The sequence below is a fragment of the Trachurus japonicus genome, chromosome 21, assembly GCF_045865225.1.
Source record: "Trachurus japonicus isolate A0001 chromosome 21, Traja_1.0".
Classification (NCBI taxonomy): domain Eukaryota; kingdom Metazoa; phylum Chordata; class Actinopteri; order Carangiformes; family Carangidae; genus Trachurus; species Trachurus japonicus.
The window spans coordinates 21,216,841-21,243,514 of NC_140927.1; the positions used below are offsets into that span (position 1 = coordinate 21,216,841).

General features: G+C 41.5%; 1 protein-coding gene across 6 annotated transcripts; it reads right to left on the reverse strand.

The window, feature by feature from the left end:
* Window positions 1-56: 56 nt before the first annotated feature.
* Window positions 57-23,828, reverse strand: ppp2r3b (protein phosphatase 2, regulatory subunit B'', beta). Of its 6 annotated transcripts, XM_085766165.1 has the most exons (15): window positions 23,635-23,782; window positions 22,752-23,137; window positions 11,896-12,081; window positions 11,392-11,495; window positions 10,631-10,733; window positions 9,117-9,191; window positions 8,921-9,007; window positions 7,844-8,000; window positions 7,075-7,123; window positions 6,839-6,928; window positions 5,797-5,972; window positions 4,090-4,208; window positions 3,898-4,004; window positions 3,009-3,050; window positions 57-1,232 (listed from the first exon to the last, which is right to left on the reverse strand). In XM_085766165.1, exons 2-14 carry the CDS (start codon window positions 23,103-23,105, stop codon window positions 3,032-3,034), a joined length of 1,626 nt encoding a protein of 541 aa, XP_085622291.1. In that variant the 5' UTR covers window positions 23,106-23,137; window positions 23,635-23,782; the 3' UTR covers window positions 57-1,232; window positions 3,009-3,031. The 6 variants fall into 6 exon arrangements, with proteins under 6 accessions (XP_085622291.1, XP_085622290.1, XP_085622296.1 ...); XM_085766164.1 differs by lacking the exon at window positions 3,009-3,050 and having other exon boundaries at window positions 23,635-23,828; XM_085766170.1 differs by lacking the exons at window positions 22,752-23,137; window positions 23,635-23,782 and adding an exon at window positions 15,450-15,966.
* Between the last annotated feature and the right edge of the window lie 2,846 nt (window positions 23,829-26,674).

The window sequence follows — 26,674 nt, forward strand, 5'->3', positions numbered from 1 at the left end:
TTGAACACATCAGAGACAGTTTTGTTGGCTGAATCAAATCAAACTGCAGAGTCTTGTTTTATTTACTCTTCCATTAACCAAGGCTTTATTATTAATTTAAAGAAAAGCAAAACATTTTAAAATTGGTTCCTTTTGTTCTGTCAAAGTACATTCAAATTTAGTACTTTATAACATAGAAAAAAGAATTTGTCTAAAACACTTGCCCAAATCATTTACAACACAGCAAGCACCAAATACATATTTACACTTATTTATAAATTCATCTCTTATAATTTATAACCCCATCTCACACACACAATAAGTCCCTGTCATAATGAATACAGACCTGTACAACATACACTGTGTGTGGCCGTCTGAACTGTGAACTGTGTGCTTATGTATGTGTGTGTGTGTTTGTGTGTGTGTACAGCAGACTCAACGGTGGCTTGTTTGGCATTTACAGTAACTTCTCGTTTCAGCAAACAAACCCGTTAATGAATTTACAGCCTCGTAGAAAACATTCAGTAATGATCACTGGAATGTAAAATTAGCCAATGACATCATCGGATGATAATTAGTTCAAACCTGAATCGAATCAGCATGGTTTCAACGGTTCAACGGTTCAATGGTTCAGGGAACTCCAGTGTGTAAAGAACCATTTAGCTTGAGTGAATAATGATAATACAGCGTTGGTTGTTCAGAGGAAACACTCGCTCCAGACATTATTTGTACAAAGCGTTACATGCAGAACACAACTTTTTCCTGTTAACAACGTGAGGAGGGAACAAAATGTGCTGAAGTCGACTCTGGAGTTTCTTTTATATGTGACAGGTGAGAAAACTTTGACTTTTTGGTTCAGTGTTGTGAAGAACTACCTTCAGTTCCGGTGGCTTCATGTTTCCTCGGTCCGATGTGTGATAGGTGTCTGTTCCTCCAGCACGGTCTGACCACACCAGTGCTCCGACTACGTCTCCTGGTTTTTGTGTTTGCTCTCTAGTTGGTGAAGTGTGTCCTTGTACGCAGGATTGGGGAACTGGGGCCCCGGACCTGCAAACCTCTGGCCTGACGTTGACTCGACCCCGCCGAGCGCTACAGGACGGAGGAGGGGGGGAGGTCATTCGAAGTCGTCCTCGTACTCGTACTCGTCCAGGTCCAGGTTGCAGTGCGGACTGGGGATCTCAAAGAAGTGTCTCTTTGTCAGACCCAGCTCAGTGGAGATGTGCTGCCCGAGAGGGCTCAGAGGATTCTCGTACCTAAACACACACGCACACACACGGAGGAAATAATTACGCATCTGTCAGGGAGATGAGTTGTTTTTACACAAGGAGTTGACAGCTCATCGACTGTTTAAAACAACAGTGAGGCGTTCATGGACACTGAAGCGGGTTTAACTGGCTGTAATGATTTCTCCTCTTCGATCTTTTAGTTTAAGTAACGTGGGACAAATTCCACAAACCTCGTTCTGTGCTAAATTGTTAATATGACTCTTGAGCAGTGTGGGAGCTGTGGGAGTGTGCTCCACAGTTTCAGGCTTTTTAATAAAAGAGAAAACCCTCTTTAAGTTACTTTCCATCCACTGCAGCCCAGTAAGAGGAATCTGTCTGTGGAAACATAAAGAGCGCAGAGACAGTAACTGAAGCCTCATGTTTACTTCAGATAAACTACGCAACACATTTCACACAGCACAAGGACTCTGGATTTTGTCCCAGGATCATTGTACCAGCTGGTATCAACAAAAAGAAGTAAACGAAGCACGGAAAAACCTGTTCAGTGTTCATATGGAGTCGTCAGTGTTGTTCTAAGACAGACCTGAGAGGAGGTGAACCTCCCCTTTAATGCACATGTTCAAACAAAGTGGCCGACAGGGTGGAGAGGATTCACTCTGGTGAGTGTGTTAAGGATAAATGTGACAGAGGAGCAGTTTGACATCCAGGAAATACACTTATTATACATATTATATTCACTTGTTCAGAGTTTGATGAGAAGATTGATACGAGTCGCATGTGAGTGAATGTGACGCTACAACCAGCAGCCAGTTAGTTTAGCAAAGACTGGAGGATAGAGGTAACCTGGCTCTGTCCTCATGAGATAAGTTATGTATTCATCAATGCTCTATTTACAGTAACATAGCGTTTCTTATTTATCACACAGAGACGGGGTGAGAGAATCCATTCGAAGTGCTGAACGCAGTGTTGAAAGTTCACACAGTATCACATTCATGTCTCTTGACCATAAAGCGTTTTCATTTCTTTTAATTAAAAAAAAAAGATTTTTTAAATATATTTTCAGTTATTTAAAAATCATATAAATGAGCTGGAATAAAATCACCACATGTAAATATTTAATTAGTGTATCAGAATTGGATTATACATTTTACGTCTTAGTCCATCTGCTGCATTTGTGTTTCTTAAAATTGAAAAAAATATATATATATATTTTTACCAGCTAGATCTGTTCTGTAATAATGTTATAAACAGATGCTTACTTCATTTTCTTGGTTTAGTTTTATACTTTGTTAAATTGGCTGCGTGCAAACAGTTTGTAAAAGACAAATAAAATGCTTGATTTCGTTACTTTTAGAAGAGCTGCTGGTGGTAGCCTCAGATTTGGGCACGTACTCTTGGTGAGAGGGGAAATCGAGTCAGCGTAGTTCCTAAAATGTCGAACTATTCTTCGAAATAGACAGGAGGCTTTTCAACAAAGCAAGTAAGCAGAGGAAGGACACAGGAGCACCACATGAAGGCAGAGAGGTGGTGCAGGAGTGGAGGAAGAAGAGGAAGGATAAAAACAGAAGCTGTCTGGTTCAGAAACAGACTCCCAGCTCTTAAGACGTGGCCGTGAACACATGATACTGTGCTGTGCTGACAAAACACAACTGTCTGGCGTCAACAGTTCGCTGACATTGGTGGGGTGTGGGTACAAGCTAGGAGTGGGTTTAGGACTAGACTCACCCAGAGAGAAGGAGGAAGAGGAGGAGGAGGAGGTGGAGGAGAACACTTAGTCCCTGCTGATTACCCTGAGGGTCTTACCTGCTCTGGTTAGCAGCCTATCTTTAGAAGTCGGTGGTGTTCCTAAAACCGCCACACAACATACCTGTCAACAGCCTCATCTATCATTGACTCACTCTCTCAGGGGCTCTGCTGCTGGACATAATCCTCAGTCTTAGCAATGAGATCATCAACCTCTGTCAGTCTGATAAGTACATCCACCGGTTAGACAGAAAAATACTGTGAAATCAACACGATCATAAACTGTGTAAGCATCATTATCTACACAAAGGTGGACTTCGTACTCAACCGTCACTGTCTGACTGCACAATAGACTTTTGTTAAAAAAGGTTATCAGTAAAAACCTGACCTTGACTTATTGGAGTGTCTGCATCTGCAAAAATATTTCCACGTTTGACAATATTGAACCTGCAGCGCTGATAATCATGATAAATATTTGTAATAATGACGGCTAATACAATAATCAGCAGGGAGGGAACTCTGCTGCTGCTTGTTGTGACATCTGAGCAAAAAATTTGGTGCTGCAATGTTAACTGCAGAGAAAAAATGAGACATGAAAAGTGGCTGTCGACAAAATGAATGCTACCTGTATACAGCCTAATTAACAAGGTCTATAGCTGTGATCTTGAACTGGCAGCAGGTGGTTTTGTATCTATGTCTCTCTTTTCTCAACAATAAATAATTTGTAAATAATCGTATATTCTGTGAAAATACACCATGGAAATATTATAAGTGCTGTTTCATAATTCCTCCACATTTAGGATAATTTTTCAGTGGTAAGAAAGTCAATAAAGACAGATTGTGAGTAGAAGTTTAAGTGAAGGAAATGTTCTTTAATCTTTCGATGAAGTCGAAGATCAGACTTTTAGCTGCAGCCGCGTCGTGCAAGTCGCTGAGTGAAGTTACTTACACGTCGTTGCACTGATCGTTGGCGTTCTCCTCCGCCACCAGGAGGTCGTACTCTTCTGCGGCGTATTTCTCCCAGTCTGAAGCTTCCTGTCCGTCTGCTTCCATCTCCTTCAACACACGACAAGTGGCTTAAAACACTCGCGCCCTGACAATAAAACAAGTTGCATCCGTCTTAACGTTTTACCTGCCTTACCCTAATTACAGAGAAAGGATCCTTCTGCTCGTGGTCCAGATACTTCTCGATGTTGAAGAAGGTGTCAAAGAAGATGTGGGACAACTTGCACCTCTTAAGGTCCCGCAGAGTGATCTTACCTGGAGGAGGTAGAGGAAGTCAGTTTAGACAGTTTCCCAAACTGTTCAGCCTGGTTTTCACATCCAATCTATCACTCAGCCCCGGTCTAAGACTGAAGGCCAATTCCTGGTGCCCACATCCACATGTAGGGTAAACGCTGGGCTGGCAGCAGTTGGAGGAGCTCATCAATCTAGAGAGGATTTTCAGCTAAAAAAGTGCAACTAATGATTGCTTTCAATCTGTCAGTTATTCTCCCAATTAACTGAACCGTCTCTTTTATATTTATCAAGTTATTAAAAAACAAAACAAAAAACTAAATGTATTTAGACTTAAGGATGCAGATTCATGAAGCTGTTTTCAACAGGTGTTCTGGGTGACATTAAAATGATAATCTGCTGATCACAACAATAATTTTTTCTACCAACTAACTTAAAGCCCAATGTCCAGCATTCATCAAATCTGTGGAAACTTAAAGGCTGATTTAACACGATGTCCACGCTCTACCTCCGAAACCAGCTGGATGTCAAAATCAGGGGAAGTGAGCTAAACTTACACTCACTCCAACCAGAGCTTCCAGAGATGGAGCTCAGCCTGATGTTTGCAGCCTGTGGCTTATCTCATACAATATTTACGATGCCACTTGCCTCACTGTAACACATCTCAAAGTGATGTATAAACTCTTAAAATGACCTCTAAACTATACTGTACAGGTAACTTTTCATGCCTGAAATGGGCTGATGTGAGTTTCATGTTTTTGCAGCAGTCACACATCTGAGTTCCTTCTTTTCAAAGGGCAGAATGAGATGAAAATAAACAAGTTCTGCATCCCTTTAGATACTCCATGACACTCCTCTGATCTGAATGTTATGTCTTGTTCTTTACTGTTTATATTTAACATCTTAAAATTCACACGCCCGTGCCACACACTGACTCTCAATGAATCCCATGAAGAATGTCACATCTGACAGCGTTACATCTATTAAAACTATAGAGGTTTCTCTGTCTGGAGGAGACGTAACTGTTGAGGAAAAACATCAGCCTCAAATACTCTGTGAATAAGTTGTTACGTCTCGTATTACACAGCGCATTACACAGCTCCACTAGTAGCGCTTACCAGCAGGTCGTCTCAGGGTCACATTCTTGCTGTGGCTATCAATACTAAACATGCGCACCCTCGACGTTGACTAGTGTCTTCTAAATAGCATAGTGGTAAACCAAAGTGCTGAGGGAATTTGTTGACACCGTGGATGACACGAGCAGCTGGCAGCAGGCGGTCAGGATCAGCCAGTCGGTCTCTCGTCTATAACCGTTCAGCTCAGCTAATGATCAATGACCCGGCCTGAAAATGTGTCTGTCATGTGTCTGTCAAAATCAGTTATTGTGCTCTGGAGACATTTTGGGGGAGCTGTTGGGCCTCATACAGCGGTTCTCAATTCTCATATACTTTTGTTAATGGTCTTGAATGAAACAACTGAATTAAAGTTTTATAAAAAATAAAATAGATAAATAAAATGTGTCTGTCACTGTCACCGTGGACAAAGTGGAAACCTGTCGGTCTCCCCCTGCGTGAACTTCTTAAAGTGTCTAAATGTAAAAGAAGGGACTGACCTTCGACCTCCGGCTTGACAAGGTCAAGCATTTGGCAGAGGCAGTCCTCGAAGGGAAGGGGTTCGATGGCCATGGCCTCCAGCTTCTGACACTGCTCGTCGTAGAAGTACTCCAGCTCGTACATGCTGAGCACCCCGTCCCCGTCCAGGTCCATGCAGCGGAACCAGTACTCTATACTGGACACGGATAAAAGGACAGGGCAGCGTGTTAGATAGAAAAGCTGTAGAAGGAACAGTAGATGCAGCTGGTGTGGATGTGTCTGTGTCCAAAATCACTCATTCTTCACTCAAAAGGCCTTTTTTTTTTTTACACAAGGACAGACGTTTGGGCTTGTAATTGTAGGAAAAGCACAGGTGTTACTAATAACATTAATGATAGCTCTGCTGTATTCAAACGTCACAGGCTGTGACAGTTTGACACTGAGTGAGCACATATATAAAAGTCAGGAGCCTGAGAGTGACGCAGCTAGTGGAGAAAAGTCGGCCGTTATTCATTTGATCATTTACACCTGTGTTCCTCTCTCACAGTGCCAGGTTAAAACGTCCGCCGTGAAAAAACACAATCATATAGTCGATAGCGAGCGGTACATCAACATTTCAGACATTTATGAGTCGCTGCTGTGTCACCTGACTGTCATTTTCATAACTTCCAAAATTTATATGTGGCATTGTTCACAGGAAGTGGTGAACATAAATAAATAAAATAAAATGTTGGACTTTGATCCTGGGTTTTTGGTTTGGTTTGGTTTTTATTCATACACCTGACGGTATCATGAGACAGGAAGCACTGGACTACTTTGGCTATTGTATATGTCCTCATATAGCCTCTGTCTTTTTAAAAAAACATTTATTTAACAATGTCAGGTGCTGTATTCTGATTTTGTATGTAGGTTTTTTTCCTTCTATTTTTTGTAAAAAAGTTAAATAAATATAAATATATATACTATATATATATAAATAAATAGATTCAACAAATGTTGGACCAGTGAACGCAGCACACTTCGTAGTAAATAGATAGATTTTGGATGCATGTGTCTAGATACCTGGTGTCTGTCTTCTTGTCCTCCTCAGAGATGAGGAACCAGACAAAGTCAGCGTAACTCAGCCTGCCCTCCTTATACACCCGTCTGTCCCTGATGACATCAAAGACACAAACGGTATTAAAACCAGCAGTGGAAGGAAAAACATAAAATATACCTATCTTAAAAAAAACCCACACAAAACGTTTGAGTTTAAATGATACTCCTTAATAAAAGCAGCAAAGACATATTTGACTTGCCTTGTTACTGTTCCTGAGAATATCCTCTCAATCATCTTGCGCGAGATGGCTGTAAAAAATATATAGAGCAAAGAGATCAGTTACAATCCAGACTGTTGGGAAAAACATAATCGTTTTTCTCTGAGACAACAGTGCTCTCAGTTAATGTACAACTTTTTCACAACACATGTAATCCATTCTCACAGACTGTAAATCCAGACTGGCCGGTGTAACTCTTTAAAAAAAAAATCCTGACAATACTATAAATCCTGCAGTCATCATTTTGACCATATAGTGGTAGAAATTGTTCCAGACATGGCGTCACTGGAGCAGAGTATATATGCTGCTCTCTCATTGATCTTGTGTCTCATTTCCCCTGCCTCACTCACAGACCATCAACCAGGAACATGTGGCGTGGAGTGTGTGGGAAGAAGCATCAGGTCTTTTTCCTGAGTATGTGTTTGCATGTGAGAAATGAACCTGAACCAAATAACATTTACAAATACTTGTTATTGTACCATGTAATTTCAGCTTATTGACTGTGCCAACAAGTGCCAGAAAGGCTGAAGGAGAGTTACTTTAGTGAGCGTATCTGTTGCTCTGACAAGGTTCAGGACTCATCCTGAAGGCTTTTGCATTCACTTTCCATGACAAGCTACCAAAATGAACGTAAACATCAACTTTGTTGTATAAACTCTACATGATTATGTGATTCCAGCTGATCCCAAAACAAAACACATTTGCAGATATTTGTTACTAGTCTTGTAGGAAGTGGGATGCGTTTGTGCACCTTGGTCATTGTGCCGTGCCAGGTCCTTCTGGTCTATGTAGAGGTCGTGGTCTGTGTCCAGCTCCCAGAACTTGCAGTAGATAACATAGAAATGCTCATAGGAGAAGTACTCTGTCAGCTGGTTCACCTCTTCTTCCTGCTCCAGCAACATCACATTCTGGCACAACAGAGAACAGACAGTAACATTAATTCATTCAATAATTACAGGTACAATTATTACCCAAACTGCCACCTATATATTAGATTCAGCACAGGGGTTGGCAACATGTGAAAATGCATGTTTACAGTGAAGGTCGGATTCAATTTTAAAAGACTTAAACAACAAATGCAAGATTGAAATTGGTACCCTAACTCACTGTTTTTGGTCATGTCAAAAACTGCAAATATATTGGTCTAATGTACTATCTGAAATGGAGAAGATATTTGGTTTAAAACTGGAGATGGACCCAGTGTCTCTTATTTTGGGCCTCCCAAATCGTCGTTTAACATCAAAACATAATAAGAGGCTGTACTGTATACTTACTTATGCAGCGAGAAAGAATATTCTGTTACAATGGATCAATGACAGGGTACCAACTGTTAAAGGCTGGCAAGGAGTAGTGTTTGATCTAGTGCCATTAGAGTACCTTACATGCATATTACATTTAAGAACAGACTAATTCCATAAAGTTTGGGAACCCTATTTGAAGTATGTAGAGCCTGGTGTCTCTTGTATAATGTTGCAGGGATTTTCTTGAATGCTCATACTGTATATTTTTTCTTACTGGAAACCTAATTATATAGATCTGAGCTGACGGTTGTTGTTGTTGTTTTGTTTTGTTTTTTTATTATTATTTGTTTGTCTATTTGTTTTGCTTTTCATTCCTGTGGACCATATTATGTATCTATCCCTTTCTTGTAAAAGTTAAAAATCAATAAAACATATTGTTAAAAAAAAAAAAAGACTTAAACATCCACCCGTTCTTGTATTTTAAAAATAGAATTAAAGGAATTTTCGGCATTTTAAGAACTTGTTGACACCCTGACAAGGACACTTGAATGCATTTCAGAGCAAGAAAAACACGTAGAGTCACTTACCTGAAGAAAGTTACTTTTCCTGAGCTCATAACATGTTATTTTTCCAGTCCACGACCGGTTCACATTGTAAAATATCCTCTGAACCATCTGAAAAACAGTTGGCAGTGTTTTATGTTTGTGTTTCGTCTATTTTTATTACACTACTTGCATTGTTTGCAGTGGTAAATGGTATGTCATGTGTGTTATGGTTGTTTACCGTGGTGATGTATCTTGAGTGAAAGTCCGGTGCATCCTTTAGAAAGGCCAGGCTTGCGTGTGAATTCACCACATCCTAAAAAAAACATGAAGTAAAGTCAGCTCACTTTGTCTCTTTTGCACATCTGTCTCATTTTTATAACACACCTCCCAGAACTAATCCACTCAGATGCAAAAGAACAACTTAGTGACATGCTGCGCTGCAATAACAAGTCCAAATGCTCAGTTTAATTCTGCAGTTCCTTTTAGAGATGAGTTAAACACAAACCACATCTGTCTCTCTCGCTCTCTCTCTCTTTTTTTTTTGCAAGACAGAACACATGACATTCAGAGTAGGAATATAAATGCAAACCTTCTCAAACATCAGAAGTTGTCAGTGTCTATCTACATCACTCTCTGCCGGGCCATACGCTTTATAAATTGTGCTATGTAAAGAAAAAGGCTCCAGGCCTTGTTGAAGAGGGGCCATCAAATTTAAATGTTTCTTTGAAGTCAGAAAACACTGGGCCGGTTATGGGATGAGTTTAAGTCTTTTTGATTTGACAGCAAAGTGGTGGGAAAGCCCAAGGAAGGACGCTTGCCTGTGACTGCTCCTAACCTTCTCTCCTTCCTCGTGCCATAAAGTCACAGGAGGTGAGCTGCATTCCCAATGAACTGGAGCTTTATTCTTGCCATCAACCTCCCTCATGTCTTTTCTTTTTTCTACCCCCTCTTCTCCTCTGATGGGGGGAAAGAATTGTTGACACAAATGCGAAGGCGGCAATGAAATTAAAAGGCCTTATTTCAGGGCAGCCGTCGTGCCTCTTTGACTCTTACTGTGAGAAATTAAATCATAGAGAAACACATAAATCACGGGGCACAGGAAACAGGCAGGGACAGTCAAATCTACTCCACTGCAATCCGCCTTTCATTCATCAAAACAGTCAAAGGCGATTCGCTGTGCAGAGCCGTACAAATTAAACAGTGAGTGCCACAAGGCATCTCTGCTGGTATGCTAACGGGTGTTCAGCGCGGCCCCGGCTGCTCCTGCCGGCATGAAAATGAATCAGGTGTAGGGTGGGGCCGGCGTGGAGCGACCAACAGCTTTTCATGTGGCGTGAGGATACAAACAACCAGCACAGCAGGTCCACATGGTCAGACTGACCAAACAGTCAATTAGACTATTATTAGCAATCAATTTGATGAATATCAGTGTGTGTTTTCAGTGATTTTTTTTTTTTTTTTTTGGGTGGTACCCCATGTGTATTACATCACACACATTTTCATCTCCCCCTTGGTTAATTTCTGCTGAGTCTGAATCCTGCACCAGTGGGATCTCTTTTCTCCATACTCCCCTCCGCTATATTACTGGCTTACAGTAACATCCCTAAATTAGTCCGCCGCCACATGAAAAAGCACTGCCTCAGCAGGGTAGTTCAAAAAATTAAGTCCAGTTTGCACCACTCAAGCCAATGCAATTTTGGCATCCCACATTGCCAAGTCCAACCCTCTCCTTGGGTGTGCTGTAGCCAGTACCTGCAGGAATGGAATAAAGTCGTCTTGTTCCAGGTAATTACAGCCAGGCTTGGCCAAGAGGTGCACAAATTTAGAAGCATCATTGTGACAGGTCTGCAGAGTTCTGGAGAAGAAAAGAGAGAACAGATGGTTGCAAGGTTACTCCCTCTCACATGCTTATGCTTCTCTATTCTTTTTATCATTCTTTAGGCAACACAAGTTTTAAATTGTTCCACTTTAAAATGTGAGAGCCGGTATAATACATTCTGAAATTAGGATTCTGACTCGCTGCCTGGTGATTAGGAGCGTGGAGCTTCATGGAAGTGACGTGGAAATAATGCAAACGTCTGGTGTGGCCTCTCATCTAAGAATGGCTCAGTCATGAGCTGGAGTCAAAGGCCAGGTCTGTCCAGCCCTCTGGAGGCTCGTACATTAATACAAGACCATGCCTACTGCATGTACTGGTGTTCGGCACGCAGCGCACAGCTACCATTACAAAAGCCCCATGGTATTCCTTTCGAATCCTCACAGAAACTCTGAATGGATGTTTTCATTTATATTACTGTACATGCACAGCGACTGTTTCCTTGCGGGTGTTTATGAGGGCTTTGTTATTGTTTAGGAATGAAAAAGAAAAAATGTCATAATAGCAGAGAGCTGCATGCAGTGTCTGACATCCCTAGCGAGTGGTCATCATTGTTCAGCGGGGATTTGTATGAGCCGTTTGACTGCGAGTGAATGCACCAGTGGTCCAGTGAGAATAAGAGGAGCTATTGTCTTACTTTCTCCACATAGCCACAAACTTGTGAACTGACACGAAGCCCGTCCTGTCGCCTCCAGCTGAGTTGAACAATGGCACTTTCCAATAGAGAGGGCACTCACAGGCCTGAGGGCACAAGGAAGCAGGAGAGATGGTAGTGTTGTGGTATGGATGGAAAAAGGAACGATGGATGGAAAAAAAAAGAAATCAAATGAGCACTTAAACTTTACACATATGTGACATTTAATGCAGAAAAGCATGGCACAATAACACATGACACTGTTTGGTTTAAAACGCAGTGCTGCATCACTTGAAAAACTTCCCTAAGGAAACCTAGCTGTCATTTCTCTCTTCACTCGGGTTCCCCTCAGGCCATTCGCTCACATTCCTCTGGGAAACGGAGATAATATTTTCCGTGGGGTTTTTAACATCAGCAAACATTCGTACAGTCGGGAGCTAAATGGCACTAATGAAAATAATTTGCTGGGTGGCAGCTGAACCGTGGTGCTACAAATCACATTCTCACCTTGGCAACGTTCCCCATGTCCTCAATGGTGGCCCTTTCATTTGGGAATTGGGAAAATATTTTCTCAATTTTGGAAATGAGGCTGTCGATGTTGAGGTTGGCCTGGGGCCGGCCCAGTGGGAAGTAAAACTTTGGAATGCTTTCACTCAACGCTGTGGTGACGGGCTCCTCTGTCCTCACCTGGGTCTGAAACAAACACACACAGGAGGTAAACTGTTAGCTACTGATGCTACCAAACGCTAACACTTCATCTCAAGCATTTCCGTGTGCTTAGCAAAAACTCGGCACGGCTCTGGACTCATGTAACCACACCTCTCAGCAGCCCGAGGACCCATCAGGGAGGGAAGGGGTTGCGACTACTCAGCAATCATAACCATTATCCATTTATCTGTAATGGATACCCGTGTTACACATTCCCCTCTAAAGTACCGTTGCTCTGTAATAGATTTCAATTAAGATGCATCAACTGCCAATAATATGTGCAGTATGTTAAGACTGACAGCTATTTAAGTCCTCTTTACCTAGGATTGTTCGCAATGTTTATGTCTGTTTATGTGTTTCAAAGTGGACTAGGGAAGTCCAGGGAGGGACTGAATAAAAGGTGATAATACTCAACAAGGCCAACGATATCATTCATAAATTGCATTTTTTTTGTATAGTAATCCACCAACAACATACTACATACTATTCTATTATTATGTGATAACTAACAAGAATATTTCATCATTCATAAATGAGCGGCTAGGATAGACTGTCTGAGTTAACTTTACCAACTGGTATTTGTCTGGAAAATGACCATATCATACATTTTGTTTAATTTGACAGCACAATTTGTGCACAAAACTGTGACTCTAAACAGCATAAGGTACGGTAACACAAGAAAACCATCAAACAAAAGTCTGATTTTATTAGTAATATCTAAAACAGACCAATATTTCCAGTCATTGGTCGAGGAAAATGTGATTTTAGAGCTGCAGCTGCTGGATTTAACTTCTTACATGTTAAGACTTTACTGCCCTTCTATGTGATACATTCAGGTAAACTGAATAATTTGACGTGTGGATTTGCCAAACAAATAAGGCTTCTGAAACATGACCTTTAACTGAGGGAAGTAAGTGCATGTGGATTTCAGTTGTTTGTGATAATACTTATTAGTTGCAGCCCTATTAGATTTGATTTTGTACAATATTTCATCCCTCTAGGTGTCTATTGACCTGGAAACAAGCAAAGCAGCAAAGACTCACTAATAATATCTGTAAGGGAAAATTTTGGTTTTAGTCTGTTTAATCATCTTAGAAACAAAGGAATGATTGTTTAATCAATAAGAGTCAGCTGCTACTCTGAGTTGTAGCTGATGCCGTCGGTCACTTTGGACTGTCTTTTTTAGACAATGGTATTTATGTACTTTGAACTGTTTGTTTGTAACTGTCATGTATTTAAGGCTCAGTCATTCTGACAATAGGTGTCCAGACCTTTGTGGTTGAGAGGCTGTACCCTATTCGGCCCAATAGTATGACTCTGTCTTTATTTTGATGATCATTGTTTATTATTTACTGGTTGTTCCCTTTGGTTAGACAAGGGGTTGTAATAAATCCTCAAAACCTTGGTAGGTCTCTGGTGTTTCTTATTCCTCGGCAGAGGGCAACGTTTTTGCCCCCACAATGTCAACAATGCTTCATTAACCACAACTGATCTATGTCGTATGTCTAATATCAAGTGGAGACTGTTAGTTATACCTGTGCTGTTCCCTCAATACAGTGCCAAATCTCTGCTATATAAAAAAAGCGGAGCAAGTAAGCAGCTGGGCATGGCCACCCCAGTTTAAACAGTTTAGCTGGTTACATGTAAACATAGTTGTCTGGAGATAGAAGCAGAGCAGAGCTGGCATGTGATGCATGTGTGTGTTAGGTGTGAGCTGCAGAGGTACAGCAGGGGTGGAGTGCCTGTTAGCTTGGAGACATTACTGGACAAGGGAAAGTGAAAGGGACTTTCTGCATTTGTCATTGATGCAGAAACCCCCCCGGTATATTAAGGACAATGGACACACACTTTTCTGCACTTCCAACCAATTTTTGCCTCGGTCCTGAAAATAACAACTTTGTTATGTGTGGCCTTTGCAGCATGCGTTATTAAGCTGCGTGATAATGACAGTGGAAAGCGGCGTATCGTTTTACGTCTTACAACAACGACATCATGCGACACAGATCCCAGGCCTCCGTGTCATGATAAATCTGATTCCTGAAGAGTATGATTTACCACACACCCTGAGCGCAGCTGACATACTGTGACAAGATCGTATTAACAAAATATCTTCTGTGTGTCTCGCTGAGGACCATGCTGTGGAGGACATGAGATGGTGGTGAAGATATTTATCATAGCCACACATTAAAAGCCAGAATGCATTACCATCCAAATCCGTTATATTGCATATATCAGCCAGTTATTACAAACTGTGAGCGCAGCGAGCTTCATTAAAAAGTCATCTCATATTCAAACAGCATCTATGTGACTCCAGAATTTGCTGACTGGAGCATTCTCTCTGCCCTTTAATAATCGCATAAACACACCCACACAGTCCTCTGCTAAGAGATAAAAATACCATGTTGCTGTTTGTTTTGGTCCAACACATTCTACTCATTGTTCACACCTCTGCTTATAGTTGTCAGTTTCTACATATAACATCGAGCCTGCAAGTTGCAACAATAAAACTTTTTTTTAAATATTATGACTCAAAGCCTTAAAATTATACAGGTGGGCACGATTCAGGATAAATGTAGCCCTGTCCACTTCTGTACGTATGTGTGTCACGTGGATGGAAAATGGTGTGCTGTGTTCTGTCAGTGGTAATCTGCTCATTTTAGCCACTAAATGATAAATGCTGCTGATCATCTGCTCTTCTCTGTCCTGTGTGTTGGTGTCAGCCATGGCTATAAAAGGACATAAACATCTCCTGTTGCCCTGGTCGGCACTGTCCCCCCTCTCCCTCTCCCTCTCTCCACCCCCCCCTCTGCCTCTCTCTCTCGTTCATGCTAACCACTAGCAGAGCTCTTGAGCACAACTGGTAAGCCACATGACATTTTGCACATTCACATGATGTGGTCAAAGGACAGTAAAGCAGCTAAAGCGCAGCATTACCGTGCAACAGGAAACATCATATCATCGTCCTAAGCGAGGCTCATATCTCACGTCGCTTTTGTACAAATAAAAGCGAAACAACTGCAAAAGTAATTCAGTAACAAGTGGACATGATTGCACAACTAAAATTCACATGGAATAGCACAGCAGTGTGGAAATATGTCTGGAGAAAGTGTTGCAACTACTGCCCTGACTTCTTCAAGATGTGACTGGCACTTTCCATAGCTCCACTTTGTATCCGCAGTTACTGTAGTTTAACAGTGGTCTGTATTACAGTAACTCTGTACTGCGATGCATTCTGAATACCGAGACATTAAGCTCACAAATACCAGTCCACATTAAGAGACCTGCCCACTGGCTGACAGGCCAGGGAAGCCTGCGTAGTAGAGAGAGAGGCTACACTCATACAAAACACCTGCCTGTCCTTGTTGGAAAGCTCTGAGCCTCTTCTTGAAGCGAGACGGCAGAACAAAGTCACAGCCGCGTGCCAGCAGAGCCAACTCCTTCCTCAGGTCAGGGTCCTGACGCAGAGACAGCTCCTTCATCCTCATCCTTGCGCCAGACAGGACGGGGGACACATATAAACAGGCGCAAACAAACGCTGGATCCGGAGTTATCCTCTTTGCTGTGGAAATCACTCAGTCGCAGTCAACAACACAAGTGGGCAAAAAGGCAGCGGCAGCGGCGGCAGTGGAAGTCCTCTGTGTCTGTGTGTCCCTGTGATTGTCCTCTGTCAGAGTGAGAGCCTCTTAATGCAAGGGAGCAGCTGCTACTGTGACTCTCTCTCCCATTCCAGATCTGGTCGCACAATCTCAGCTCGACTGCTCTGTCCCAGTCTCCACACAGCACACACACGCACAGACACATACACACATACGCGCGCACTGCACAGGGTCAGGGAGCCCTTGCCTCAAAGCTGCTGAGGAGATAAGGAGTGACGGACTGTATGTGTGTGGGAGTCACTTAGTGTATGTGTGGGACGGGAGGGGTGTGTGCAATGGATCTGCCCTTTCCAGTTTGCATTCCTCTGTGCTCATGGAAGGTTATGTAAAGAGACAGACCTGTTGTTGCAGCTTGCAGCAGCCTCAGAGGCCGATTGAAGGATGCACCTCAAAACCACGATGACACACGGCTCATGTTCACTGTGGCTTCCTCTCTGAAAATCTCCCACAGTCATAAATACTTCTGAGTGAGTTAACTTGTGTTAACTACTGTTTTTTGGACAGCATACTCAAATGCTAAAGAGATATTTAAAATTAAACCCCCTGAAGTGATGGAATATAATAAAAGTCACACGTTACTTTGCTAAATCTGCCTAAAAGTCTGAATGACAACAACAGCAGACAGACAAAATGAACTCAAACTAGAACCACCAAAGTACAACTACTGTACTTAATAAGAGTGCCATAAATACTTCTGAGTGAGTTAACTTGTCTTTTGGACAGCACACTCAAATGCTGGAGAGATATTCAAAATGAACCTCACTGAAGTGATGGAATATAACGAAAGTCATGCGTTACTTTATTAAATCTGCCTAAAAGTCTGAATGACAACAACATCAGGCAGACAAAATGAACTAAAACTAGAACCACCAAGGTACAACTAAGAATCTATAACAAGAATGCAAGTGAAATAACCAAATGATATACATTTATTCAACAATTCTGCATCCTATCTTACGGTGGTCTTTGTTTTGCCTTCCCTTTGCAAGCCTGGGCTGCCAGCCATTCCACATCTTATTATAGTTGATGGGCACCGGAGAGGAGGAGGAGGAGAGGGAGGGAGGGAGGGGGCATGTCAAATTCAAAGAATGATGTCCGAACCCGTCTGCGCCTATTAAAAGCACAAGCAAAGCACTGTTTGGGCAATTCAAGAAACAAGCAAGGGTGTATCTTTGGTCCTCAAACAAACATCTGCTTCCGGTTGCTGCTGTCCTGGAGTGATGGCAATTACATCAATTCTCCATAAATGTGCTGATCTAACAGCTCTGGGGTTGCCTTCAAAACAGTGACTATACACGGGGAAAGCCCAACACCTGTACGCCGGCCGACTGCACCCACTGATGTAAATGTTAATTAAAAAGAAATGGTACAGAGGTGTCCACGTTTGTGGAATACGCAAACAAACCCAATTTTGTTTATTATTCTTTCTATACACGGAAGGTGAAAGCACACCTGCAGTATTTTTAGATGACGGGATCACAAAGTCCACAGTTTTCCACTGGTTTCTGCTCAAACCCAGTTCCTGTTATCCCCCCCACACAAACACACAGGACACTGCACATGGTTGATAAGCATGTTTGTGTGATGCCTTTTCACAATGGCTGCCTTTTGTTCATGCTAATCAATTCAAACCAAATACGGAAAGTACCAAGACCAAAATAAAAACCTGGGGGATCACATGAAACTGTCAACAAACTCACATGGAACACATTTCTGTCCGGTTTTGTGCTGAAGCCTGTGCCACAAATAGAGGTATCACAACACAGCAGGGATAATAATGATGTGCTGGTTCACATACATGGAAACAGCTTGGTTGTTTTTTTCTCTCAGATGTTCAGGTTTTAAACTACAGACACATGTGGTGAAAAGACAAGTGTGGCTCGCTGACAAAAACACAGACACACAGTATCTGCATGTAAGTTTCCTACAGGGTGATGTGAAGAATGTAACCAAGTCGTCTTACGTAGGGCCGATGCAGACAAACTCTCAACAACAACACCCTTGCACGCAAAGCCAGACGGACTACTAGACCTACACTATTAGGTCACTGTTACAAACACCACAAAAACACGAGAAATCAGGCTGTCTAATCTGCACTCTGCTAGATCTGATTCGCAGAGAAACATGTGTGCAGTCATGTTCGGTCCATTACGTAACAGATGAGATTATCAAACACACCGTCTGGAGTTAGTGACCACTGGCAGGTCTGGGTGTTTGACTTCCCCTGCTGCAGTCAGATGACAATTTATTGAGGTTGTGTTTTAGCTGCGCGTCAACCAACACGACATTTAACACTGTTGATCTGAAAGTGTGTTATTCAAGAGACAACAAGCAGAGCAGATTGGCAACCACAGTTTAATACAGAAGGGCGAGGCAACCCTGATCAAAAATCCCCTGGGGGTCCCAACGGCAAGCTGTCAAAACAGGCATATATGGCGTCGCATAAATACTTTGTTTGGCTTCGGTACGTGCATTACTAATGTGGTTGAACCAACGACATGCTCCACAGTGGGTCTAACTCTGCACAGAGGTGACCCAAACTTTCACGGGCCTGGGGTAGAGCCACAACTGGTTCAGTGTGTGTAAAGAAACCGATGCAGCTGTGAGATCCAGAAAGCTCTGGCTCAATCCACCACAATTGGATCGTCTGAGAAGGGGATTTTGGGATACATGCTAACATGGGCCAAAAATAGGTCTTGATTGACTGACAACATGGTGGACTCGGGAGAGGCCAACAAGTTGAACAAGATGTGTGTGCTGTGCGCATCAGTCAGCTTGCGTAATAGTAATAACACAAAAGCCGCTTTTAATAGACATTTGACAAAGGTATGGCACCAGAAGTGGAGTAAAGGGTCACAACAACAAAGAAGGGCCCTACAGAGATAAGGAGTTACAGTACACAAGGGCCTCCCTATAACACTTACACAACACTGTCATAGTGACTTATATGTATGAAAGTTTATAGTTTACAGCGATAAGTTGTTAGAGATCAAGTGATCAAGAAATGAGGACATCATCTGACTTTTACTGCATTTTCCATGATTTATTCTTTATGTCACATTTAACTCGGCGCCACAGTATTTTAAATTACCATCATGAAGTAATAAAAATTACAAAATCGCTGGACTGCTGTCACGAATCGCAAATAATGCAAGAATATAATGGCCAGTCAGGTGGTAGATATGGGTTTCGTTTTGTCTACAGATGTGTACACATTAACCTCATTCCCTTACAAACTTATAGCTGCTCAACTTGCAGTAGTTGCACGGCTTTAAACTTTGAAATATTTAGACTCCTTTGCGGATAGTTACGACCAAAACAAAACAACAACAAAATACATTTTTACACACAGGTTACCAAGACCAAAATAAAAGCACTTGTGGGAAACAGTTTAACACCTGGTTCTCTCTGACAGGTCAGGCAACTGATAACGTGACCGTAGACCCCTGCTTCAAATAGCTTCTATGTTACTGAGCCCGACCAAGCAATGTTATAAAAAGACATCTTGAGAAATAACCAGTGATCCTAAATGTAGACAAGAACAGAACAAGTAAAGCCTCACAGGGAACTCACAGTGTGTTTACTCTGTATTACTAAAACTGCTGAACGTTTGTATTTGTGACCTACTGCACTCATAACATAGAGGCAATTTTCCTATTAAGCTACACAGCAGAAGTTGAAGCCAAACATTCACAGGCAGCTGATATTCACTATACAACGCGTGAAGAATAGACCTGCAACCATACAGCATATTCTGATACTGAGGAGCATCTAATAGAAGCAGTTTCACAGTAAATTACACAGAGGATGAATGCACTGCCACACCTCATCTCGCTGGCAGAGTTCTGGGTATCTAATGCCAACGCAAAGGGAACCAAGGCTATCTATATCAGTGTCTGATGTCAAAGTCGGACCAGCTGTTCTAGCCTGCATCAACGTGACATAAATTGAATTTTTGAGTAATCCTTTGAAGAATGCATCTGTATGCAGGAATTCATTTTGTTGTCTTAAAATAGAAGTATTACTTTATACAACCTCACAATCCCTTTAATATTGAGTGACATGGTGTGGCCACATGTCATGACACATCGCAGCAGAATACACAAATTGCGCAGCAGTTGCTTTATATTAATCTTGGACGAGAGGGTGGCATTAGGGAGCAGAGGGCTTTAGCAGGAAAGAGACATGAATATGAAAATCAAAAGGTTACCATCAATTTGTCGAGCCTCTTACTGTTCCATCATTAAGTCTTATGTTAAATAAATAGAGAGAAAAAGCTCTGAGTCGAGATTAAAAGCCATTCTTTGTTGTTCTTGTGATAAACATTGAAGCTGAAACCCACAAAGGAGACCAGCATGCTGCTGCAGTGCTTTTCTTCTCCAACACCCTCTTCCTCCTGTGGTCAGGCTATTTTAGCAACGAATCACTACTCATCAAGTCAAAAAAAGACTCTGTTGTACTATGATTGTAACTTCACATTATTCTGGTGTACAGAAGGTCAGAAACTGTGATGGATTTTTTAATTTTGGTGTAGGGAAAAGATGTAGAAGAGGTGTAGAAAGCGTGATGGACTTTTTAATTCATCCTTATCTTCTTTGTTGTTGTTGTTGTTGAGGGTTAGGGTTAGTTGTTTGTTCTTTGTGAGTAAGCTATGTGGACTTGTGGACTGTGGACAAGAAGGTCTGAAAGTATGATTATCTTAATCTTGCGATTGACTGGACTCTTGGTAGTAGCAGGGTTGGAGAATGTATTTCAGATCAGATTCTTATGTATACATATCTCAATCTGTGGTGACTTGTCAGCTTGTAGTTATATGAATAACAAAACAGTAAGAGCAAGACAAAGTAAAACCCCCAAAGACTACATCCAGATTAGCACATTTTGATTTCTAATGTAATGAAAATGGCCTATTTGCTGTAAAAGAGGCAAGGCTCAGTGAAGCGATCCTCTGCTTCCCTATACAGTTCTAGAGCAGCTCGGCAGTCCAGTGACCAGTGGTGGAAACACCATCACTCAGTCAGTCAGTGACATTTGAGATTATAGGGCTGGCCCTGCGTCGGTGGTCCTGCCAAAAACTCATCATCATCTTTAAGACACACATGCCATGTTCTGTGTCTAACACTGGCACTTGTTCCACAGCTCTGGTGTTTTAGTCACAGAACAGATGTCGCAGCACTGACTACTTGAATGTCTCCTCAGGTCTGTCTTTAGCATGTCAACATGTAGAAGGCGGAGTCTCTGGGAGCACGTGCCCCCAGCTGTCTGACGGCCTCACTGTCATCACACTCACTAATATCCACAATCTACCACTGTGCCAGGCTGTCATGTTGCCCTTCTCATTTTGACACAGTGGGAGTCCAGACATGCAAAATCTTTTGAGCCTTTAACAGTTTTATGTGGCTTGATTTCTTTTATAAACAACAGAGACCAAAGCTAAAATCCTATTTACCCCCAACAACCCCAGTCACAGCACATCAGAGAACTGAGAGTAACCAGACCTCCACTGATAGGCTCAGCTCAGGCACTCCCACTGCTCATACCATACTAATTCATGGGTGAGGCCTTAACATTTGTAAAGCATTTGACTAATAATTGTCTATGCCTACAGACATGCCTTTGATGCTGAAGGCCACTCAGCAGCCCCTTGTGGCCAGCCTGAGAAAATAAAGACCTCAAGAGGAACAGCAGAGCCAGGTTTAAGAAACTATGAACTGAAATCTATGAACAGTCAGGGCAGAAAAAATAAAGCAGTTAAAGCCCCTAGATCATATGTTAAGTCTTATAAACAATCTACAAACTTTCAGTTTGAAAAGCTCAAAAAATAACAACTGGATGTTTGATGAGGTGAGTCCAAGTTTCACTGGTTAACAAATCAACACAAGCAAAATTAACATCACTATTATCTCAAACAGTAAATGCATTCTTAGACTTCTTTGTACAGGTCTTTTGACAAAGTAGGAAAAGCACAGTTGTTGCTGATGACATTAATGGCACCATAGTATTAAAATGTCCCGATAAGCCATGACAGTGTGACAGTGAGCCAGCATGCACAATACCAGGTCCCTGAAACGTAAACAGCTAAATGGAGTTTAGCCTTCATGAATTGTATTTGTGGTTAACTGTGCTTCTCCTACTGTGACAATTCAAAACATGGAATAGGCCTCAAGTGGGACGAATCTCCCTGCTTTGTTGTTGTGATTACTTTTTTGTTGTGATATATTTTTCTTGCAGTGTGTTTGTAGTGCGGCGTTTGGCAAACCTGACAATGCTACAAGCGAAACACGTTGTTCACAGAATAAATTGTATCAGAATAGATACAATCAGTGTGCGGTGGTCGTTCTTCTCTATCTATTTTATGGAATAGGTCTATGTGTTTTTGTGCAATACTGTGTGTGTAATAAAATTTTTGTAATTGACGGTGAAATGTTTTCAGTAATCTCTAAAAAGCAAAAACAGCTTTTAGCAAATGCAAAAAATCCAAATTTTCTTAGTCAAAGGCGTGTTAGAAATAAAGTTAACATGCAATATGTTGTACTGCATTGCATCAGATTGTACACACGTATAAATGAACTGATAATTGAATACGCAGTTTATTAAAATAATATGATTATTTACATAATGGCTATGGACTGGGTGTTGGTCACATTCCAAGAACATTGCACAATAATGATGTACCTCATCTGTCAACACTAATGCTACTTGTCAAACAGAGACAACGCTCACTGAGACCATGATTGTGAAGCACACCCTTAAGTCGACGCTACCTCAGGTGGCCCAAGAAAGAAGAAGAGCCACACCTTGTGAACAGAAACCCCAGATGAAAGCCCTGTGGCATGTCATCTTAAGATCCTTTAAATCTTGTTAAAACCTGTGGAACAGTTTCATAACTGTTTAGATAACTGGTGTGAGACGGGTGGCCAATCAGCTCCATGCTTACAGAGGATTTGATAACAACCATTTAAATGCTGCTCAAACACTTCGATAAAAAAGATGATTTACCCTCTTGGTGCTGGTGGACTTCCGTACAACTCTGCCATGGGGTCCTGTCACTCTGGTATTACTGCTGCTGCCAGAGGGCAGGGTACTGGCAGATGGGGGGCTAGATGGAGTGCTGAGAGCAACAGGCCTCTTCTCTGCCAGGTTCTTCTGGGATGCCACATTGTTGTTCTCATTAAAGCTCAATGACCTTTTGTCCTGGGCTCCGCCACTGCTCAAATCAATGCTTTGTCCACCTTTGATTAGGTCAAGGTAATCTTTGAGTAGTGACTGGGTTGCAGGATCACTCAGCCAGTTCAGAAAGAGCTCATCCACCTTCATTTTAAGAACAGGCTGCAGAACCTGTGGCGACGGCATTTTGCACAGTACAACTTCACCGACACAGTTACCTGCATAAAAAAAACAGATGCAACGTTAACGTCACAACACATCACCTTGGTTCTGCATTTCCTGCACAAGCCTACGCTCTACAGGAGTGGAGCTGACTACGACCAATGCAGTGACTGACAGAAAACTACACTTACAATAGCTTGGCATCGGTCAGCCTTGTTTTGAGTACTCACAAAACACCCACTGATGTTATTGAATTTTAGCGCGAACTGTCAATGCCTTTGCCCACCGGGCAAAAGCAAAATGTGAATACACATTGAACGCTGTAACGCTGGCTATTTTTAACTCCAACGCCGAGGATACAGCGGACATCAGTATTTAATCATCTAATGTAAACGTAACGCTGCTTGGCTGCACATAAAACGACTAGTCAGGGTTGACTGAGTTGGTAAAGTCGGCGTAGTGTAACCAGGATGAGCAGCAGGCAACAACAGTTTGTTAGCTACAATAGCTTTAGCAAGCTAGCGCTAGCCGGCTAACTTCCTAGGATACCAACCTTGTGAATGGACGGTGGTGCCGGTGTCGCGTTCATATGACTCTACATTACTTCCCGCATGGGAGAAGATGTGGCACACACGTCTGTTTACCTGTGGATTACCCAAGAAAGTGACGCTGCTGCAGTGTTGTATCCTGTGCTGCTCATCTCACTGGGCATAAGCGCAACTTTTTTTAAGATCACGTTCCCCTGGTAACCACATAGTACTGATAACGCGAGATCTCAAGCAGGGTGAGAATTCAGCTCTCTCTCAACGGTCCCTCTTCCAGAAAAAACACAGGTATGTTCATCAGCCACCTGTTTCACTAAAAGTCCGCTGTATTGCTTTCTGTGCTGAACTAATGTTTTCTTCAACTCAATGAATAATCTTCCACGTACTAAATCATTACACAGCCCTGTGCTCAGCAGTGGGACAAGTATTTAGAGCGTTTTATTCAAGTAAATGTAGTAGCCTAATGGTAGGCCCTACGGTGTTCAGATAAAACTGCAAGCTTTTTACACTGCAAGTAGTAAGCGAGCTCAGGTTATCAACAAGTGTTCTGGCAATATGTAATATACCGTTTAGCGATTTAATCTGAGGTTTAAAGAAACAGGCTTTCAAATAAGTAAAATAAATAAAAAAGCGAATACTGCAATAAAAAAAAAACTGACAGCATTTCACTCTGAAACCTTGCGAGGTTGAATATACTATGGGCCTACTACATTGAATATAGCCAACTATTCACTACTCCTACTATAATATCAGGTGCCTACTCCTACGAAGAACCCCCCGCCCCCCTCAAATAATTCACCACAAAATTGTACAGCTGAGCTCAAGCTACATAATAAATAAACAGACACTGATATTAAATGTAGAGCTGCAATGACAACTGCTAAGTTGAAAAATATAACCAAAATTACAATAACAATCAAATAATCATGATAGTTTTAGTCTTTTTCTAAAGCGAAAATGGCTATCACTGCATTTGCTGGTTCTGCTCCCCTGGATGTGAGTTTTTGACGCATTTCTTTGTCTTACATCATAATAAAGTGAAATGCATTTGAAGACATTACAATGGGCTGTTGGAAAATAGAGCAGGCATTTTTTTTCTGTTTCTATTATTATTATTTTTTTTTTATGGACAAAGCAATTAATCAACATTATAAAAAGCAGATTAGTCGATAACTAAGATTATCATAAGTTGCAGCCCTAATAAAATGTATGACGTGGGAGTTGTCACTCAGGAATACTGACCTTGTTTAACACAATTATATTCATACACTGTTTCCCACTTATTTATCATCTGCAGAGTTTTTTGTTGTTGTTAATTTATGATTGATTTGTTTTATGCAATGCACAGTCCAAACTGGAGCTCGCCATCACTACACAGCACTCATTTCCAGGAAACCAGTCCTGTGTATTCAATTTAGCCTCTTATGAACTTGATCCTGACTTTCTATGCATGAATAACAATGACACATCTGGGCCTGATTCCTACTCTCTTCTCTCTCCTCATACCCATATTCCACAAAGCAGCTGGCCTGGGCACCTGGTGTGGATGGAATTGGACATCCTCATCGATTACTGCAGGGGGGGGGGGAGTGGTCCAAGACATCATGGCTCCTTCATTGCACCTCCAACCACAGAAAGCAAGCAACACCAGGAAAGGTCAGTCTAAATAATTGGCACCATATTTGGCACTTAGAGCAAAAACAGTGTGGATTGTTTTCAGCAGGAAGGGACTTTCCCACTCTGCATATTATTGTTTACCAGACCCAGGGAGACTTCAGCCACCAAAATATTAATGTAATACATATTTAGGAGATGAGAAGACACATTTTGACTGAATATGAGTGGCAAACATGTGACATGAAAATGACAGATTCCATAACCACAGGGTCAGGAATTAATGGTGTAATAATAATTTCACATGGAATTGTTTTCATAAAAAAAAAAACACTTAATTGCAGTTTCTGTGACTACAATGTTCCTGGGTAATTATAATTTTGCCAGTAACATGACAAATTTTGTTTAGACTAATCTATCCCTTTGAGCAATAACAAATTAAAACTCTAAAAAAGCATTTAGCATTTTTTTTTCTCCATTCCTTTTTTCACATTTTGTTATGTGATTATTTATTGCTGAAGGCATCACATGGAGGATGGTAGTACTACAGTAGATGCATTTTTAAAGATAATTCTTTAGAAAGGAATGAAAATCCTTGATTAAGACCATCGCACAGTTGTATTTTGAGTCAACAAAACTCACCTGACATGGATTTGATTGTTTATGTTTATATTTCTCTGTATTTTCAGCATGAAGGACGTTAAGGTCACATATCACTCCATATCTCTCTCTCGTTAATACACACGCTCAAAGTGCCTGTGGCCTTTTTGTTAAGAGCAAATTAATGATGGTTGTATGGTGGTGAAAATTATTGACTGACTTCTCCTGATTGCTTCCCTTGATAACACCAGTAAATCAAATCTGAAACGTTCAAAGTTGTCTGAGGCACAGCACGTAATGAGAAACCTTTTTGTTCTTTAGAACAGCGAGCCTTACATGTGTTTTAGAGCCTAATCAATATCAGGAATGAGAAGAGAAAAAGTGAAGGTCTTGAAACTTTAAACTTTGCAACTTTTCAAAGTGTAATTACAGTGTACAAATAGGATTTTACCCAAAGCAGTGTGCATGTTGTTTTTTCACGCCTTGAAGGACATTTCAAAGGTTTGGCTGAGGCTGAAACCACAGGGGGACAGCTGGTTAGCGTAGGAAAGTGTTAGTGAGGAGTTCATGTGTGCAGCTCTCCCTTACTGCTGTCAGCTATGCTATATGGGCGCTCTGTGAAGTAGGCGATAAGCAATCTGCTCTAATAAGGAGAGTGAATAAAGTTGAAAGTGTTGTGTTGTAGCTATGCGCTATAGAGAGTTATTTGGATGGTACCATATTCTATTCACATAGTAGAGCAGGCAACAGGGCCATGGTTATTTTAAGGTTTCAGTTTGTTTCACATTGTTTAAGTTTAGGTACAACTTTGTTCACTCATTAAATTTACAGAGT